Source organism: Pangasianodon hypophthalmus, chromosome 10 (assembly GCF_027358585.1).
Source record: "Pangasianodon hypophthalmus isolate fPanHyp1 chromosome 10, fPanHyp1.pri, whole genome shotgun sequence".
Lineage (NCBI taxonomy): Eukaryota > Metazoa > Chordata > Actinopteri > Siluriformes > Pangasiidae > Pangasianodon > Pangasianodon hypophthalmus.
The window spans coordinates 10,203,811-10,223,998 of record NC_069719.1 but is presented as its reverse complement, the minus strand read 5'-3'; the positions used below and the strand labels follow the sequence as shown (position 1 = coordinate 10,223,998).

Here is a 20,188-nt window from a genome sequence, read left to right as displayed (position 1 = left end):
ATCAGTCCCCCTCTCAAAGCTCCAGGAGGAGGATTACTCCAGGTTGAGTCGGTGGGGCTGATGATGAGCCGCTGACGGAGGCTGCGGTCTGAATGCTCCCAGTTAAAGGAGAAATTACGGGCCGCGGAGAGGGGCTAATAACTGTTATTAACCCCGCGCGGGCGTCGCCGTGGAGAGAGAGCACCACGGTAACGAGGGCCCGCTGTCAGGGCCGTGAGGCGCGTCGCCGAACCGCTCGCCCCCTAGGAGAAGCTAACTTATTAAAATAATGAATTAGCCCAGCAGATTACTGCAGCCTGCGGCAAAGGCAATTATCCCTCTCCAAATCCCCGGACGGGGCTCCCCGGCACAGCCATAAAACAAGCGCTCGCACAGAGCAGCAGTAGAAAGCCACACTCCAATGAAAAAGGCTGTTAATTAGGATCTCTCCCACTGCGGGCAGCCCTTTACTTCAGCCATAACACAGGCCCACAACGGAACAGTGAAACAGAAGCATTGAGAGAAAGCAGAGGAGTGTGAGATACAACAGCAGGACAAGAGAAAGGGGGAGTTATTGCATGAAGCAGAGGGAGAACACTGTCCCTGGAGACTCTTACAAAGTGCTTCTTCAGCTTGTTCTCACAGAGGAACGGTTCTGGGTGTCGAGTAGAACCTTGTCTCAACATGAGCTGACACTAAGGGAGTCCTTAAACACCATCCATGGCCTAAATGTAATGAATTTTGTCATATTATATTTTGATGAAACTCAGGAATGCCTTGTACATTGGCATTGATGAAAGACTGACATATCAAAACCTGCAACTGGAAGGAAATGTAGCAGCGTGAGAAAGAGAAAGGGATAGATGTGGAAAAAAAACATTGAATAATGTCACTCTCTAGACATAAACAGAAAAAAATCCTATAAGTGAACACACAGTATTTGTGTCTGAGTGCATGTTTGAGCATAAATGGCTGTATGAACACACACATATGTGTGTGTGAGTAGCCTACAGCCTCCATTCTCAAAATGTCACAAAATGGTTAAATCTCCCTTGTGTACCATATGTGCTTTATCATGGTAGTAACTTCTATGCTGTGACTGAAAGAAGTCCTTAAGGACTCCACCATCCAGCTCTCTGATGGGCTCAACTCAATTCAACTCAACTCAATTGTATTTGTACAATGCTTCATGGAATGTCCTTCCAAAGGGCGCTTCATGAAACGCTGTTTTAAAGCTAGGCTTGCTGTCCGAGCCTGAGTGAAGGCCTCAGTACTGAATGGTTTGTCTTCCTAGCCCTTGAAGGTGAGAGGGATATCGGTCTAAGAAAGTCAGGCAAGACTAAGTGACGAGTGAAGTAGGCCAGTAGCAACACTGATAAAAGGGTTATGCTGCACACTATGACATATATACACCTATTAATGGTTACAAATACAAAACGTATCACACATTTGACACTGAATGAACAAACCAGAGTTCTCATCCTCTAACGTCAACACAAGCAGAAGTTTTGAAGGCTGTGTTCACCTTGTCCTGTATGGAAGTTGGAGAAGTGGAGAAGTTGTAAAGACAGACAAACAGAGGTCCAACCAGTAATATACAGTAAATGTCCCAGAATGTGCTATTGTATTTATGGGCATATACACCTACCATCCACTTTATTAGGAACACCTGTACAACTGCACGTTCATGCAGTTATCTAAGCGGCCAATCATGTGTCAGCAGCGCAATGCAAAACATCATGCAGATACATGTTAACACATGCTTCACTTAATGTTTACATCAAACATCAGAATGAAGAAAAAGTGTGATCTCTGTGACTTTGACTGTGGCATGGTTGTTAGTGCCAGACAGACTGGTTTGAGTATTTCAGAAACTACTGATCTCCTGGGATTTTCACACACAACAGTCTCTAGAGTTTATTTTTTGCTCTGTCTGTCTGCTGGAATTGAAAAATAATCAACTTCAGGGTGGTAAGAGTAACTCTGCTTTGTGTTGAGCTGTACCACATAACCCTGTCATTGAGTATTTTCCTAAAACAACACCCCCCATTGTGTTTTATTGAATGAGATTTCGTTATGTAAAGCAGACAAAGCAAATTTGATCTAACATGACATTTTTTGTCTTATTATCTTCAAAGATAAGAAAAAAAGAGGCTGGTAAGGGAACAACTGTTTATAGCTGCTATAATGTAAGTGATAAGAGGAACTTTATCACAACAAAACATTCCACAACATTAAATATAACTATAAATGATAAAAAAAAATACAATATGTTGATCTTTAATTGTAATCTTCTGATAACTGCGGTGGTATAAGGGGAATAAAACGTGCTGTTATTTGAAAAATAATCAACTTCCGATTGTTAAGAATAACTCCACTTCATCCCAGGATGCATCACACCACCTGTCCTTGATTATTTTCCTTAAACAACAAACCCCATCGTATTTTATTCTTTACGTATCACATATAAGATTTCCTCTATATAAGCCACAAAATATTAAAAAAAGACCTGCTAATGCTGTTCAAAGTTCAATCATTTGAAATGATTTGAAATGATGATGAGAGAAATTATTCAGTTCCCTCAATGCTTTCACAGCTCAATTTCTATCCAGCACTGTCAGGATTTACATATTATGTATGAATGCAGGTCCGGATTTACTTATGCATGAACGGCTTGTTTGCACGACCTACAGCTAGGTGATATTTTGACATGGACAAGGCATCAAGATACATAACAGAGCGCTTATAGGAATCACTATGCTAGTGAATAGAAACAGCAGGCTCATCTCTAGAACTCCTGTAACATGACTGACATTTTCCTACATCTACAATTTACATGTCCATATACAATGACCGTATTAATGTTTCATCCACAATTCAGAGAAAATCCCTGCGATTCCAGTCCATACTCTGTGACACACAGACTGCCTGTGAAGAACAATCAAACAGCCCCCTACCCCCCGCTATTTATCACTTTAAGACATTAGCAAGACATGGGGGGGAATATTAACGAGTCCCTTTACCGCCAACTCCCACACCAGAGGCTCTGCATGGTAACATCCATTTTTAATCAGTGGGGAGATTTAATTCCGTGTGTTTAACACTCCTTTGAGTCCACCGCTGATGCTTCTGAATACCTCAAAGACTGGTACGCTGATTGTGTTAGCTGTGTGTGTGCATTCTCTTGAAGAATTTGTGCACTGGAAGATCTGTCAAGCACAACCTGTGTAACTTCAAGCAGTTAGTCAGAGGTAGAATTGGTACTGTCGTCTAGTGCAGAGGTGTCAAACTCCATCCTGAAGGGCCACCGCACTACAGAGTTTAGCATCCTTCATCATATAAAGCACCACATAAACTTAATGAGTCAGATTTGGTGTGTTAGAAGAAGGATGTTTATGGCCCTCCAAGACCAGAATTTGACCAGTGGAATTTTCTTGTGGTCTGTATTTCTCTTTAATAGACAAATTAATTTGGACTGTTCCAAACTGTCGGTTTCCTCCAGGTTCTCCAGTTTCCTAGAACCCCTAAAACATGGATTGGTGGATTGATTAATCTAAATTGCCTCTATTTCTGAATGTGGGTATGGATAGTGCCCTGTGATGGACTGGCATCCCATGCAGAGTGTATTCCCGCCAAACGCTCGGTGTACCAGGATAGGCTCTGGATCCAAACCAGAATAAAGAGAATGAAACAAATGTTTGAGTTACTATACAATATGAATTTTCATCATACCAACTGGCACTGATAAATAATAAATGTTTAAACATGTCATTCACAGGAATCAGTTTCATTTTTGTTCAAATTTACAGTGAGCTTGTCGAAGGACAATGTAGATTCAGTGCAAATTCAGCTTTCACATCAGATTAAGTCTAAAGGATCACATTGTTTGGAGGGGAAATGATGCAAATCGGTTAAATTAGGTAAATTCTAAAGGAAGGGATGCTTGAGAAGCTTCTGTAAGCACGTATCAATCTCAATCCATCTCAAAGCCACACAAATTAAAAACTAAGAAAGGCATTTTGTGCCCAATGGAAGTTTTCCTTTGGAAACTTTGCATTCCATTAAGAAGCAAATTAAGTACTGGGCCACTGCTCCAACTTCTATTAACCCCCCTTCCAGGACCTCTTCTCATTCTCTCTCACACACACATACACACACATGATTAATTTGTGATTTATTAAGTTCCAGTAACAACAGGATTGGCATGATTGAGGGAGAGAGAGAGAGAGAGAGAGAGAGAGCTCCTTTGTGGGAACCAAATGTCCAAATGATAGGAATACAGATTTGACATTGTGGGCACGTTACAGTGGTCCCTTTTTTTGCTTTCATTTGAAAGATTACATACTGAATACATATAATGTTATTGAAGTATACTAATATAACAGTCAGTGGAAACACCCCATAAGATAGTAACACAAGATTTAATGTGTACATATGCAGACATGTGCAGAACATGAGAGTTAAAATAAGAAAAAAAGTGCAGAGCCATCAATCATGTTGATGGCTCAGCTCTGCATGTGACATGTTCGGTGACCAGAAGCAGACAGCAAAGGTCACAGACCAGCAGTCCCTCTGTCCATCCAGTTTTCTACCCATATTTGTCTCTTCAACTATTAAGTGAGAATTAAATATACAGTATTTCAACCAAATCACAAGAGATTCAGGTTCAAATGAGCAAATGTGCCATGGTTGGATTTTGCTTATACACTTCTTCTAGAAATTTAGTTGTGCAAATTGTTATGACCTGAAAGACCATGTTACCAGTGAAAATGCAAGTGTAGATTATTTGAATAAAGGAGGAAGACATGCTTCATTCACTGCATTTTACATAAGAAATAAAACATGATGGGGTGTATTCGTATAGAAAAATACTCAACATGATCATGATGGCGTGATCATGGCATCACACCACTGTGAATTTGATTATTTTCCAACAACAACGCATCTTGAAATGCTTAATTCCTCTTATACCACAGTATTTTTCCAAGAACATTTTTTTATTATTAAAGAATTTCACATCACATTTTTTGCCCATTTATAGTTATGCTTAATGTTGTTCATCAGCATCTTTTTAAATAAGATAAGACAAACAATGCAGCTTGTCATGTTACCGAGAACCCTCAGAGCTCTCCATCCTGAAGACTTTCATGTGTCATGTGAAAACTTAAAGTTACAACTTTACCTCTGACTCTTACACTGACACTAGAGACTCCTTCCGAAAATAAACATCTCCTCAGAGGAAATTTCATTATCATATCCATTTACATGACTGTCTGCCGTACAAGTCCCCGTGTGATTTGCTACTATAGAAATAGTAATGTATTAGGACGAGCGTAATGATATAATAATATAAACCTTGCAGTCAACCTAGTGTCAGAGCTGCTGTTATAGGATTAATCAGCATTATTAATCCTGTCAATTAATCAACACTTTCTGACCAATCCGGTTTGAGTTCAACAGCACTCTGGTGTGAGTGGTCCACATACTTCTCAGGAATCTTGTTACATGAGTTATTCAGAGTTTAGCTGGCTCCTCTGCATGTGTGCATTTTCAGGCATCTGAGCTGCCACTGGAGCAGATGAAGGTGTGTTGCTCTGTTTTCATCCTCTCTCTTTCTCTCTGTGCCCTCAGGGCTGTCTTCTCTCTGTCTGCGTGAAACCTACTGAAACGTCCCCTAATTAGTTTTGCCACTGTTTCATCCCCGTGTTTGAGAGTTGATCTGAGGATTTCTCTCTCTGTTTTCCCCTTTTTTCTCTAACTCTCTACACACAGACACATTCAAAGTGAAATTTACAACTTAATCAATACTATAAATGTGTTTTGTAGAGGCATGGTTTTAACTCCCACGATCTTACTGGCGATAAAGGAACTATCAACTTCCAATAGTAGGCAATAATTACAAAATCACAATCAAAAGGAGCTGGAAGAATTTGATTGACCATTGCTATTATGCTGAACTGAATCACCTGCATTTCTCTGGCACATTGGGAGTGGATAAAGGTCCCCTCGAGCTGCAACTGCAAATGAACCCTTTGTTCAGGACTCTCTGCTGGAAGAAAAAAAAAGCCACTGATTGGAAAGCAGATAGCTCTGATCAATAAGAGGTGCACTTTCCCACTTTTCTCCCTGGCCTTCTTTCATATCTCCATGCTTTCTTGCGTCCATAAGGGGTCAGGTTGGGGTATGTGCGTCCGTTAGGGCACTGATGAGTGGAGGGGAAGGGGGTAACTATGTGGTGGTGTAGGCGGTCTCGAGCCCCTTTATCAATCAGGATTTTAATTATACACATCCCAGCCGACAGCTAGATTAGAAACCAATCGACACTATCGGCCACGAAATCTAATTACTGTTTATTGACAGATAAGGCCAGGCCCCCTTCACTTTCCCAAATAAGATAAACCTTCTATTTTGCCTTTCTTCCATGCTCAGAGGCCACCCATGCTTACTGTCCGTGAAAGACTTCATAATGAGTAGCTTGTTAGTGCTGAATAAATGGTTTTAACACCAGGCGCTACTTATAGATCAAACACAGCTTGGATACAGTGTTAAATGCATCTTAAACAAACAGTTGGCAATTACTCTGTCCAGCTTTTTGGCAAAACATTAAAGAAACCAACTTGGGATACATGCTAGTCCATCACAGGGCAACATATGCACACACACATTCACACTTAGGGGTAATTTAGGGTCACCAATCCACCTACCAGGATGTTTTTGTGGAGGTGGGAGGAAACCGGTGAACCCAAAACAGAAAAGCAATCAGACTTTTCCCTAATGATAGCTATATAATGTCCTAACTGAGTCACGTCCTACACGTTAGCAGAACTATTTTCTCTTCTTCATCTTCATCTTGACCACACATGCAAGCAAATACATTAATTGTGGCCCATGTGCCACAATGTCTTGTTAACGTGTCATTAACATACTGCAGTGCGTTAGCCAAAAGAGTTGAGTGTATAGAAACTCTTGTGAAGTTATAGGGATTTTAATCGGATTGTTCGCAAACTCCAGCCTCTGATGAACACCAATGTCATCACACTGTCATTGCAGTCATTCAGAACAGTGTATGGCACAATATTGTTGCCCATATTGCCATATGCATAATTGCAGTTGAGTTGAAAAGCACATTTTATTTAGAGTATGTCTGAACACTTTGCCTATGGATCCTTCATAGTGTCCTAACACTCAGTGTCTCCAAGTGACAGGACTCACTACAGACTTCCGTAATGAACTAACACTCTGTTTTCTTCAGTGCATTACTTGATGCTTCACTGTTTAAAAAAAGCTGTGAATGTTCCTCAGGTAAATCTGCTTTAAATAATTGGTTTATTGTCCTTTCATTTGGCTGTGTGGTAATGGCTCAATGATAAACATTGCAATGTATGGATTTCCTGTCAGATCCCATGAGGTAGACATCCTCATTTCGCCTTGGAACCCCACCTCTCGTGTGAAACAGCCTCATTTCAGAACGGACAGAGAGAATGATAGAGTGAGGGAGAGAGAAAGAAAGAAAGAAAAAGAGAAGAACAAGCATGTATATAAGAGGAGGAGGTTATGTGCCATAGCTGCACTACACATCTACTCCAAAGTCCATTCAAAGATTTCAAAAACCACTTAGAGTCTGCTGTCCATTTTTGTTAACCAAGTAACTCTACAGGATGAGGTGAAGTGAAGCAAGATACCACCATTGCGCAAGCCCGGTGAGCGAGAGCGTCTTCCAAATGAAATTTGGAGATGCAGAGGACTGAGAGCAGTGGACAGAGGACTGAGTTTAGAGAAGAGCCTGGTGTCTGATTCTGTTTGAGCGCTGCAAAGAAAAATGCTCGGGTTTTGAATTATGCAATTTTCAAAGGAGCAAGTTTAGATGAATGCTTGATTCCTTTTGATCTGAGAACATATTTTACCCGTCTATCCACTCCAAATGTGAGTGACTTTAACTCGGTTTGCCATGATGCTGTAATTCATTTAGGGAGCAGCTTACAACCGCAGAGGAAAAATAGCTAGATACTCCTTTGTAAAGCAACTATAAATAAGAGCCATACAAGACCTCTCAAAACTGTGTGTGTAGTCTTCAGTCAAATATGAGTCACCGAGCTTAATTGTATAAAATAAGCTGTCTTTAACTGAGACAGCAAATTTGTGTTGTTATTTAATAGTAAAATCTGTCTAACAATCTCAATTCATGGCCTATCAGTATCGAAATACAACTAGTAACTATAGATAAGTTTCTATAAAAATGTGAAATTTAAGGGTAGCACAGTTCGATCCTGAGTTTGGTTTTCTGTCTGTATGGAGCTTCAGTGCATGTTCTCTGTGTCCGCGTAGGTTTCCTCTGGGTTGTCCAGTTTCCTCCCCCTGTCCAAAAACATGCCAGAAGGTGGGTTGATTGATTATGCTAACATTGTCCCTAGGTGTGAATGAGTGTGTGAATGTGTGTGTGCATGGTGCCCTGAAATGGACTGGTGTCATATTCAGGGTGTGTTCCCTCTTCACATCCAGTGTTCCTGGGAGAGGCTCTGGATCCACCGCAATCCTGACCAGGATAAAGTGGTTACTGAAGATGATGATGATGATGATGTGCAGTTTAAATAGATGTTCAGGCTAAATACACTCTGAGAACTAAAGGTACCAAGCTGTTCTTTACCTTGTCACCAGGGTCTTTTGGGATCTTTTGTACCTTTTGTATGTATCATTTACATGGGAATGTCAGTGAGAAGGAACAGTACCGTTTGGTACCTTTATATCTGAGAGTGTATACTACAACTACTACTACTACTATTATTATTATTATTATTATTATCATTATTATTTGTTATTGCATGATTTCTACATGAACATCAAATAATGAAATGAAAATCAAATAAAAAATGTAAACTCCTCTGAAATCACTGCATTATTTCTTTGTACAATCACAAAATCCTTGCTTTATGTAAATGCAAACACTGGGTTTTGGGGTTTCATTAAACAGCTACAAATATAAGAGATTGCTTTCATAAACAAAGCCCTCTTTTGAACTCCTTTTGATTCTTGTGAAATAGTGCTCCCTCTAGTGGAGCTATTCAAATGATTCACTTTGATTCTGGGATCCTTTATCAGTTTATAAGCTCTTTTATCTACATGGTTGCTTTGAATGAAATCACATGTGTAATGATAATAATAACAATATTTCTCCTTTAGGTCAGTCTGTCAACTGAGCAGACTGCCATTCATGCTAGTGCACTTGAAGAAGAGGAAATGAATACAGTCAAATAAATAAATAAATAAATTTATAAATAAATAAATAAATAAAGCTAGTTAAGAAAATGTAAAAGTAGAATATGAAACACCAAAGAAATGATTTCCCTCCTGATATAAATACAGATCATTCTGGATCTCGCGCCGTGTGGAACTGGAACCTGCGCGCGCACACTTTACCTCAGCATACTGGAGTGTTTTCTGTTAGCAAATGCTAACTTTCTACACAGAAAACTGAGCCACCTGACATTTTAAACTCATTTTATTTATTTATTTATTTGTTTTACTTTGGAGTAAAGTCCAGAAGTTTAGACGAATGATACACGACACCTTTGCCAAACTCTTAGCTCACCTGGCCTCAGACGCGACGCTAACAGTTCTCTCGTTATTTATTCATCGACGGCGGCGTCAAAGCCCGCTCTTTTTTCCCCCAGAACTACGACACGGTTCAAGATGGGCACAGCCTGTCACCCTGTCAACTCGAATTTCCTTTTCCTTTTGGTGAAACTACACGAACGACCGACGTAACTGTTAGGAAAGAAGCAGGAGAAAGGATTTTTTGTGGAAGAAAGTAGGCGGAACGCGCTTGAAGTTGAAGTTAATGCTGAAGGTTAGTGCTTAGTTTAAACTACTCGAGCAATTAAGGTGTGAGAAAAGTGTGCTCAGGGTGAGTGTGTGCTGGGATGCAGTGAGTCGGAGCTGGAGGAGGGGTTCACACACACACACACACACACACACACACTTGTACAGCACGAGGAGTCAGTTTGAAAAGGTAAGCGCAGCCTGGACAGGAGGAAGACATCTCTCTTTACGCACTCACACCTGCATGGGGAGCTCGAAAATGGCCTGTATGTGGGAGAAGGTAGAGTAATTTCCCTCCACCATTCTCTTATTTTCTTTCTGTGTACTTTGCTAAGTTATTTACCAAACCGGCTCATTTTTAAAAAGGTGCGTTTTTTTTAAAAAAAATTGAATTAGCTCAGCTTGGCAGGCTGTGCGCGCGCAGAGCCGCGGTGACGCGCCGCGAAAAGTTTTCTAGTTCTGCGCATATCAGAAAACACAGCTTCTTCTCTTTCCAGTGCACTATAGAGCATTTCACATGTCTGAATCAATAATGTGGAGTATCCAGCGCACTTATTACAGCTCTTATTAAACTGTAGTGTCCAAACGATGAGGTCTAGGGGATGCTGAGCACTCATAATGCACTTAATACACTCATAATGCACTTAATACACTCATAATGCACTTTACAGAGAGTTTCCTAAGGACATAGGGAGTAGGGTGCAATTTCGGACACGAGGCTTGTAATTAAGTGTCTAATTTAATTCATTGAAACAGTCTTAATTCCTTTTTTTTTTATTCAATATTTCTTAACGGGTTTTTAAAATATGCGCGTCACGTGCGCATGACGTGGAAAATGTAAACTTTGAGAGGAACGGAAATGACGCTATTAGATCTAAATATCTCTTTGGAAATAAAATAAGGCGCGTTAATGATCAGTGTCATGTCACATCAAGCAGGGCAGTGATCTCTCTCTCTCTCTCTCTCTCTCTCTCTCACGTGTAGTAGGCTACAGAAAGTTACCTTACTTGCTCGGGACCTCAGGTATAGCTGTGATGTAGCACTGACATCATTTAAGAGCACAAAGGAAGAGGAATTGATTTTAGTCAGAATGTGACTGTACACTGACCCCTGTCTGCTCCCTCCGCTTTTGTGTGCTCACTTCATTAGGAAGCTCCAGTGCACTAGATGGCTAAGTGTTTCTGGCTACTGGAGTGGCCTGTGTGGCTTTACACAATTGACCTGATTTTATATTGTACAAACCCATACAGTAAACACTTTGCTGTGACCTCAGTTACACTGAAACAGCTCATCATCCAATTTCTAGATCTGTGCATTCTGGATTTTTAGTTTTTATATTCAGTACATCATTTTTTATTCCTGATTAATTGACTAAATTCGTGTAGTTTACCAACAAAAAATGAACAGCTCAATCACACTACAGCACAGCAGATAGCTGATTCAATACACAAAACTGCTATTCGTTTAATCGCTCTATGACAATAAACCTACATTTTTTTTCGCCAGTTCTGTAATTTGCCAAACATTATATATGCTGGGAATGTCATGAAGTTTTCCTGCATTTGGATTTCTGTCAGATTTCGACAAAACCATGCAATTTCTCACTGAATCAGGGATAAATTAGTACCCATTTATCTCTTTTTGACTGAAACACGGACCTGCAATGCTGCCTAAAAGCAATTTATCTCTTTATTTATCAATTACTATATTAGTGAATAGTGTGGAGTACATGTGTAAGGCAAAGTGTATCAAAAAATGCATGAGGCAGCGCTTTTTTCAAACGCCTGCCACTTAATAAGCATTCCAGAGGGATTCTTCCCTCCCCTTAAACCAAATCAGGTGGATTAAAATCTCGGATGAATGACCTTTAATCCCATGTTTTGCAATTAAATTACAGTATGTTCCTGAATTTCTGAAACATCAGTCACCTACTCCATATGAACCACAATGTTGATGTGTTTAAAAATAGCTTTGCACTATTTTCGGGGGTTTTGTAACAATTTCACATGCATATTGGAGCAGATGAGTGTTTGGTGTCAACGTTTGATCTTATAGCACATATATACATATAAAATACGAGGACATGTAAAAGTACTGCACTGTAAATGTGTAGTTATTCTGTGCAGTTTTGAGAATATTTACCGGAAAAGGAAAAATATGTCTGCGCAATTGATTTTATCTAGATACATGTAATTATTTTATTAGAATATTTAGTTTGGGTGCTGTTTCAGATTTTCAGATGACGTTCAAGACTTTGATTTACACTTTCTTAATATTTTTGATCCCTGGCTGTCATGTTTTACCGAACTATCGTGCGCTTGAAACTAGCTGTGATGTCTACCTGAATAAGTGGTGTTTTTTATGCAAAGTACATTTGAAGGCCTGCAGTAGAGCATCAGTGGGGTCTGCGATGATCAATAGGGATTGCATGATGCTTTAGTATTGATTATGGAAACGTGAGCAGATGAATAGGAGAGGACTGGTTTCTCTTAAGGTTATGCTGAACCGTCTAATAACGAGACAGTGACCCCCCTCACCCACCCACCCACCCTCAGAACCTTCTGGTATATTTCAGCAGAAAGCGAGCACAAACAAATAGAAAACATGCAGCGCTTTAGTCATTTAGTATGCTTATGAAATAGATAGACGAACAGTTTCCGAATTTTGCTGTGATGTCACTGCGAATTCTTTATAGGATTTATTCAGTTTGGTTTTGTGGGACGCAGACAGTTACATCTGTTCATATTACCCACTGGCTTTGCTAAAGCTCCTTTTTGGATGATACGGTGTACCATTGCTTTTATAAAATGGGATACAGTAACATGGAAACGCTCATCAACTGTGAAATGGTATCTGCATTCCCTGCATATTTCCATGGCTTGATCAACAGTGAGACACTGGTGTTTTTGAAGCCGTGGGACACTGAAGACAGGCAAGGATTTTCTGCCGCCTTAGAAGCTGATGGGTGTCCAGTTTGAGTTATTACTCGAAACATTTCTCACACTTGCTCTGAAACTTCCACACGATGGTCACTGTATCATGTTGTTCATGAAAAACTTCACAGACACTCTGATTTAAGGCCAGAGCTGAAATACACTGATTATTGATTTGGCAGGTTTTTTTTTTAATGTCCAGTGTGTGGATTAAAAAAAAAAAAAAAAAAAGAGCTGTTTTCTATTTTACTCATTTTGATCAAATTCAGAAATGAATGTTGGAATAAATAGAAATAAATGACAATACAGGCAAATCCAAAATAAACCATAAATTACATTTAAATACTAGTAATGAAATGTAATACTCAGTTCAAAAATAGACAGAATATACAGAAGTGCTGTTCAGTTATAAACTATAACTCTTTGGTTAAATGTGGGGCAAAATGGAAAAAAAAAAAGCAACAACAATATTTATGAAGTAAATAGTACATGTTTTTCTTATTACGGAGAACAACAGCCCTTTTGTTCAATCTGGTCATTTGCGATATTAAAACAAGTTGCTTTAATTGTATTTCTACAAAAATAATCTATATAGTGCAATACAAAATATGTATAGAAATGTGAAAATGACTTTTCTGGTTTTCAAAAGTTCATGTGTTTATTTGACCGAAATAACACCTTTAAAAATAATTTGTTTTTAGGGATAGGTTTAGCATTAATTTGTAATCATACAATATCTTATGACTTGCAGCAAGATCTCAGATGTGTGTGTGTGTGTGTGTGTGTGTGTGTGTAGTGGGCTATGTGATTGTCTGTGGGAGCATTTAAGACCCCCCCTCTCCCGGCCCTTCTCCCCACCCCCTCCCATGTGTTCCACCAGCGCTCTCTGTCGCTTTAAGTCCTGCCCCCCGGAGCCAGCCAACAGCAGCTGTTCCATATTCATCAAGCCCTTCAGTCTTAAAGAGCCCTATCCCGAGCATGGAAAGAGTCATTTCTCTCTCTCGCTCTCTCACAGCCACTCCATCTTACTGCTCTCACCCACCTCTGCTGCTGCCTCTCTCACTCTCTCTCTCGCTCTCTCTCTCTCTCTCTCTCGCTTTTTCTCGCTCTCACCCCCCCTTTAGCTCTCGCCCCCCCCCCAACTCTCGCACATCCTCATCCACATACAGACACATACACACGTGCACACACACTACTAACTTACACACACACACACGTGCACTCACCCACAGGCACACACACTTGTACCTGTGCAGACTGGGGGGTGCCGTGCTGCTGGGCGCTTCTTTTTTTTGCCTTTTCCTCTGAAGGTGTCTGCCTCTCCTTTTTTGGGGGGAGAGAAGTAGGTGTCACTTGTTTCCTCTTTCCTCCTTTTCTGCTTCCTGGAATGCTAAAACTGGACTGATGGACGTTTCAGAACTTTGCATCCCTGATCCTCTCAGCTATCATAACCAGTAGGTGCATCTTTCCTCTCTTTCATTTCTGCTTACCCACCTCACTCACTGCGTTTCCTTTACCTCTCTTTTTATTTCTCAGCTTTTCTTCTACTTTGTAAAAGTATTTTTTTGGGAACAACTTTTAACTGTTATTGTAGAGGCTTTGTACTTTTATCACACACACATATTCTCAGTCTTTCTGTTTTGGGGTAAATGAGGCTTGAAGACATTATTAACTACAGGATAGCAGGTGCTCTGAGCTTGTTCTGTGTAGGACGCAAAGAAATCCGTCTTCAGAAGCCGGTTGTTAGCTGTGTGTGGCACTCTTTGCACACTGCATTAAGTGCGTAGCCAATCAATTAGAGGCTCCTTAATGTGATTTCCTTTTATTTTTATGTAAGTGTGTAAGTGTGTGTGCATTAAAAGAGAAAAAATAAAACAGTTCTGAAGGTACTTGTTCATGCAGGACAAAAGGAGTGAGTAAAGAACCCGGAAAGCGGCACTTAGAGTCATGCATGCTGTTAAAGACGTGGAAATAAAGGGAAAGAGACGAGGTTAAACAGATCCCATGGAGATTGGCTTGGCTGGGATTATTTGTTGGTGGAGAGGGAGAGAGGATGATAGCGGGGAGATGGGCTCACTGCGGTGCTGCTCAGGACTTGCTCTCACACTCACACACTCCACATTCTCACGTCTGTCCCGCTACGGCGCTTTTTAAACTTCTGCATTTCAGCCCCCGGTGCATTCTCATTCCCATACTTTTTTGATATAATTTAACAAAATTTTGTTTGTAGTATTTCTTCTGCACATATTTTTTGGGAAGTCTTATTTTTAAAACATATTTGCTTTACTTTTTCTTTTTAAATGCTTAATACCTAATCAGTTTAATCAGACATATAAATACCTACATATAAATATTAAATTAAAAGCATTTTAGTTTCTTTCTCTTTTCCTTGTGCAATATTTCTCACAATTTATAGCTGTCAGAAGTTAATTTATTTCTTTATTTCTGTGCTCACCAAGTAATCTCTACATGTACGGATATATATCATGTTGAAAGAACAATCATAAGCCATATTGAAAGCACTCATAATTTAAGACGATAACTCTTTTCATGCTAAAAATCCAATCAGCCAAATGTGTGTGTTGTTGTGGCTGGATTATCATAAAATGATACACACCATGGCAGCCTGAAAGATTGATATGATTGAAAAGAATAATGGCAAGTAGCTCAGCTGTATGGATTTTTTTTTTTTTTTTGCTTTCTGCGACGTGTAGGATTACAGAGACACCAAAGGAATGGAATGAAACAGGGCTAAATTGACAGTGCTGCAGGATGGTGTGTGTGTGTGTGTGTTTGTGTGTATGTGCGTGTGTGTGTTTGGGGAAGTGTGTCTGCCCAGCCGCTGACCACGCTGTGCCCCGGCCGAGCTCGTTAACTCCTTAGCCACGCATATTTTAATCTTCTTTGTAGCACTAAGCAGGATTAGAAAGGTTCAGTAGAGCTCTTTTCTAGGCACACACAGGACAGCCTCGACTCAAACATACACACTCACACACTTTTTAAAATGACTCATAAAACTGAGAGTGTTCTGCATGTTAAAATGGTAGAAAATATGTCCGAGTGTGCATGTAGGTATAGTTTGTTGTTGTGTTTTTTTTTTCCCCGTATGCTGGTGGAACACAAATTTTTTTTTCATTGAATTATATAAATTCTTGAATTTATAAATTCATATGTATATATTTATATTTCATTAACAAGTGTGTCTGTCTGAATACAAATTAATGTTAATATTTAATGTATTTGCTATGTTCATATTTAATTCATTTATTTTGGTATCTACGTTTTTCAGAACTTCTAAGTAATGAGAGGAAAATGTTTAATTTGCATATTTTGTGGAAAAGCTGCCTTGAAATTTGCAAAGACCGCTGCATTTAAATGTAAATAAATATTTTTTCTTACCCTATCATTCTATTTCTGCAATAATTTATATACAACCTATATACACTTTATACCATTTTACAATCTTATGTTGTCTGTCTACTTTTTAATATTTTATTTTTAATGTTAATTTGTTCATGTATTTATTTTTAATTGTGTTAATCATATTTTAATTTTATAACATGCTCACAAATACAGAGGGACCAAAATGTTTTGAATTGTTACATAAACATATTTAGGTATACTTTTTCCTACAAGATAATGACTGGTAGAAGCTTCTTTAATATTTACACACACTGATCAAACGTATGTGTACACTGAAACAGTTTGCTACAGATAAAGCCGAGTCATAGACCGAATCCATAATTTCGTATCCCGTTTTATAAAAATTGAGATGTTGTATTATTGGCTTACACACACTACAGTAAAGTGTTTAGTAATGCAGGATCGAGGTAGTGTGTAATCACTGGCTCACACAGACATTATTAACACGTGTGATAATAACATGCAACAGTGAAATAGTGAAGTGAAATTTTCTTACAAGGAGGGAAGAAAATTTTAACCAAATATAAATATTACATTTAGGTTTCTGTTTTGTGCTAAATCAATGAAGGAGCTCAGCATCAATGCTCAATTTGTGTTCGGTGTGTGTGCTTGTGTGAAAGCTGCAAGTTATTTAGGGTTGAAATTAATTAGTTAAATTAATTATAATGTTTTTATAATAATATGCCTTTTGTGTATAGATTTGTGTCGATAGGGTTTTTAGGTGCCCGTGTCTGATGTCGTTCCAAAGTACACCTCAGAGCGATTTATTTCTCTATTCAGTCTGTATCTTGTGCTACTGCTATAGTAGTAAAACTAGAAAACTAGAAAAAATGAAAAATACTATCTAATTGTAAAACTGGAAAAATAGGCTAATAATAATTTACTTAGTAGTAAATTAAGATTAGGAAAAATAGAGTAATTGTTTCAGTTTAGGTTTTGAAATATATAATCGTCTTTAAATTGTCTAATAAATCGTCTTTAACTGCAGAGATTGATCTACACAGAAATGCTGTTATTCAGTGTGAGTGTGTTGAGTAGGTTATTAGTGTGATATTGGTGACTTCAGTATAGATCTTATACACTGACCCATCGCTCTATTCACACTGATAATGTAAATAATACGTTCATTAGTATCAGATGTAGAGATATCGTTGATGATTACTCATGACATTTTAGAGAAACGACACCAATGAGCATGAAATGTTTGTGGATCTGGTTTTCTGCTAAATGTAACAGTTGTGTTTGGCCCATGTGGGGGTCGTGTTTGTCTGTTACGCTTATTTTTATAGTGTCTTCTTTGTTAAGTTTGCATGCCAGAGTGCAGGCAGCAGCTGGGGGGATATGTCTCTGTTTATTGCCCCTCTTGAGTTGTTGTGGCGCTTCTTTACCACTCCAAAATCTGGCAATATTGTGCCTTGTCACTTTGAGTTTTTCCTCGCTCTTAGCATTCACAATGAGCAAGAATGAATAGAGACAAGACTTTTCTGTGTGTTCCTCACTTACTGACAAGCCTATCCTGTTTTCTCATTCACACCAGTCCCCCTCCAGTGTTAGTCTATAGCCGGCTGACAGTCCGATTATGTATTTCTGTGGCGAACCTCCATAAGCACTCAATGATGAATTACACTTAAATTTGTTTGACTTCATTCCCGAGTTGGCGCATTGAATGCTTAAAATGCACATCCTTCCCACTGCTTTTGCTCTTTTTTTTCCCCACCCTTCGGCTCCTTTTTTATTGTATTAGCTGTAGAGAAAACAAGGCAACGGAATTATATTAGTGTATCTTAAGTTAAAAGCTCCTTGCTCTTTGACCAAGTGTTTCAGTGCTATTGGGTTAATCAGATTTTTGCTGTCTGCGTGGAGATGCTATCGTAGCTAAGCAGAGCAGCCCCCCACTCCGACACTATCCAGATGGGATCGGCTTACGGTAATTTGGTTTCAGAATACATTACCCACACGGGCCTGTGGCTGCGCTCGACCTACCTTTCCCCTAAACCGAGGGGCTTGACAACTCCAGGCCGCATGTGTACGAGCCCACAGCCGTCTGACTGACCTATGGCACGTGTCTCATCACAAATCTCTTTCTCACACACTACAATTTACACCCTCAGTGGAGCGGTGCTATGAAAGGACATGTGCAAGATGTCTTTTTTTTAATAGACAAAATGACAAAACTGTTTTTTTGGTTTTTTTTATGCATTGCTGTCACTCTGTTTCTAAACACATCTCCTTTACCAACAGGGCCTCCTTGTCCCATTCTCTGGCCACTCAGAAGGAGCCCTCTCGCTTCTGGTAAGCCGTGCACAGCACGCTCATTCCTTGCACTGTAAATGAATTGACTTAGTGGTTGTGCACCCGTGTGGCCCACATGGGAGCTTTGCCTCCCCGAGGTGATTTTGGATGCGCTCTGTATTGACCGTTGCACGCCTGCATTTTGTGTTGCACATGTTTCAATGAGAGTTTTTGTCGCTTACTCTTTCACACACATACAAGCGTTTTTATAGTTCTATGAAATTTATTCATGGATTGATACAACCAGTATTCATTTTCTGAACATCTCATGGACATCTCATGTCTTTGTTTATGCACTAAGGGTTAGTTGGTTATAACGTGACCTTGTTGAGCTTCTTCTGGTTGAGAGCTCTGCAGTCTCACTCCCTCATTCAGCACTCTCACACCTTGCGGCAGCAACCAAAGAAGCCCTCGTCATCGTCCCCTCTCATTCTCTCGAAGGTTACCTTGGCATCCGAGCCTCGCTGTGACAGTGTGTTTAAAAATAAAGTGGGGTCCATTAGCGCGCTGAGGATAATGTCTGCCTGAGCTGGGGCCAGATCACAGCGCAGTCTGGGGGCCTCGCATCCGCCTGCCTCCACCCACCCGCAAGCAACTGCTATCACTGACACTGTGCGTCAGCACATCTTCCTGTTGCTCCAACACCAAGAGGGCAGTCACGATTCACACACACGTTCTAACATACAGGACAAAAAACTGTGTAAATGACTTTATTTTCAAATGTAATAGAAAATAAATTCCACTGCATCCAAGATGAAATCAAATAAAAACTGACAACAGTGTAACAGTCAGTGCTGTGCATAACATTTAATGTATGTATGAGTTTCACAGCAATAGTGTGGATGTGTGCAAACCCCTCTGTCTCTGTTTGCATAAGTGACACTGTCAATCCCACAGACATCACGAAAACGATCCTCGCCCTGCTTTCTGATTTGCTCCCTAATTAAATGTTTATAGAGGGGAAAATGCTAAGTCCGCTAATTTACACTTTGTGAGGATGAGGGGGACGAGCCACAACGTGTGTTGGGTGGCTGTGCGAGCATTTATCAGAGAATGTTATTGGTATTGAACGCTCAGCCGTTTGAAGGTTATGTTTCTGAGCAGTAATTGAAATGCAAAATAACATTAGGATCGATGGTTAGCTCTGTTTATTTATGAAATCAATATTGAAATGGTCCGTCACAATACAGGCTCTGATTCTTCCTGACAGCCAAACCGAGTGCACATTGCACCCGGCTCCTGCAGCCCGTTCAGCCCCAGCAACTCGGCCTGTACAGCCCACACTGTCCTGTCTCTTCACACACACACACGCACACACATAGAGTCAACAACAACAGAATGGAAACTTTGCAGTGAAAGTTCACAGTGGTTTCAGTAGCATAGTTTGAGTTGTGATAGCGTGTCGGAAATGACTGAGAATGAGTAGACTAAAATCTCTTACATTTTGTAGTATCCATTACTTATCCATAATTAATTATCCATAAACTCCATTAATGTAATTAATACTGTACTGTAAAAGTGAATGTATACAGTGATGAATATTGCTTATATGAGTTGATGTACTGAGTCCGGATGTGTGGAAACTTTTCTTCAGCCTTTATTTAATTATTCTAATTATTTTATAAATTTTTGTTTAGCAAAATTCTTCATACCCATTTAAACCAGCTACAAGTCAAGTTAATTGGGTTTTTATTGTCCATATTGTTAATTTATTCCTCCATATATCTCGTATTTCATTATTTCTT

At 39.6% G+C, this 20,188-nt stretch overlaps 1 protein-coding gene across 5 annotated transcripts in view; it reads left to right on the top strand.

Moving 5' to 3' along the window:
• The first annotated feature begins 9,404 nt into the window (after positions 1 to 9,404).
• esrrb (estrogen-related receptor beta) overlaps positions 9,405 to 20,188 on the top strand; it is a 54,831-nt gene continuing 44,047 nt past the window's right edge. The window contains exons 1-2 of one of the 5 annotated variants that reach the window (XM_026934394.3): positions 9,883 to 10,075; positions 18,393 to 18,443. Coding sequence is in view for 2 of the 5 variants with exons in the window: in XM_026934387.3 (XP_026790188.1) it covers positions 14,133 to 14,182; positions 18,393 to 18,443 (101 nt within the window). In the remaining 3 variants the exon portion in view is untranslated. Of the gene's footprint in view, positions 9,824 to 9,881; positions 10,076 to 13,722; positions 14,183 to 18,392; positions 18,444 to 20,188 lie in introns of those variants that run through there. The other 4 variants (XM_026934387.3, XM_026934391.3, XM_026934393.3 and 1 more) reach the window with 4 other exon arrangements.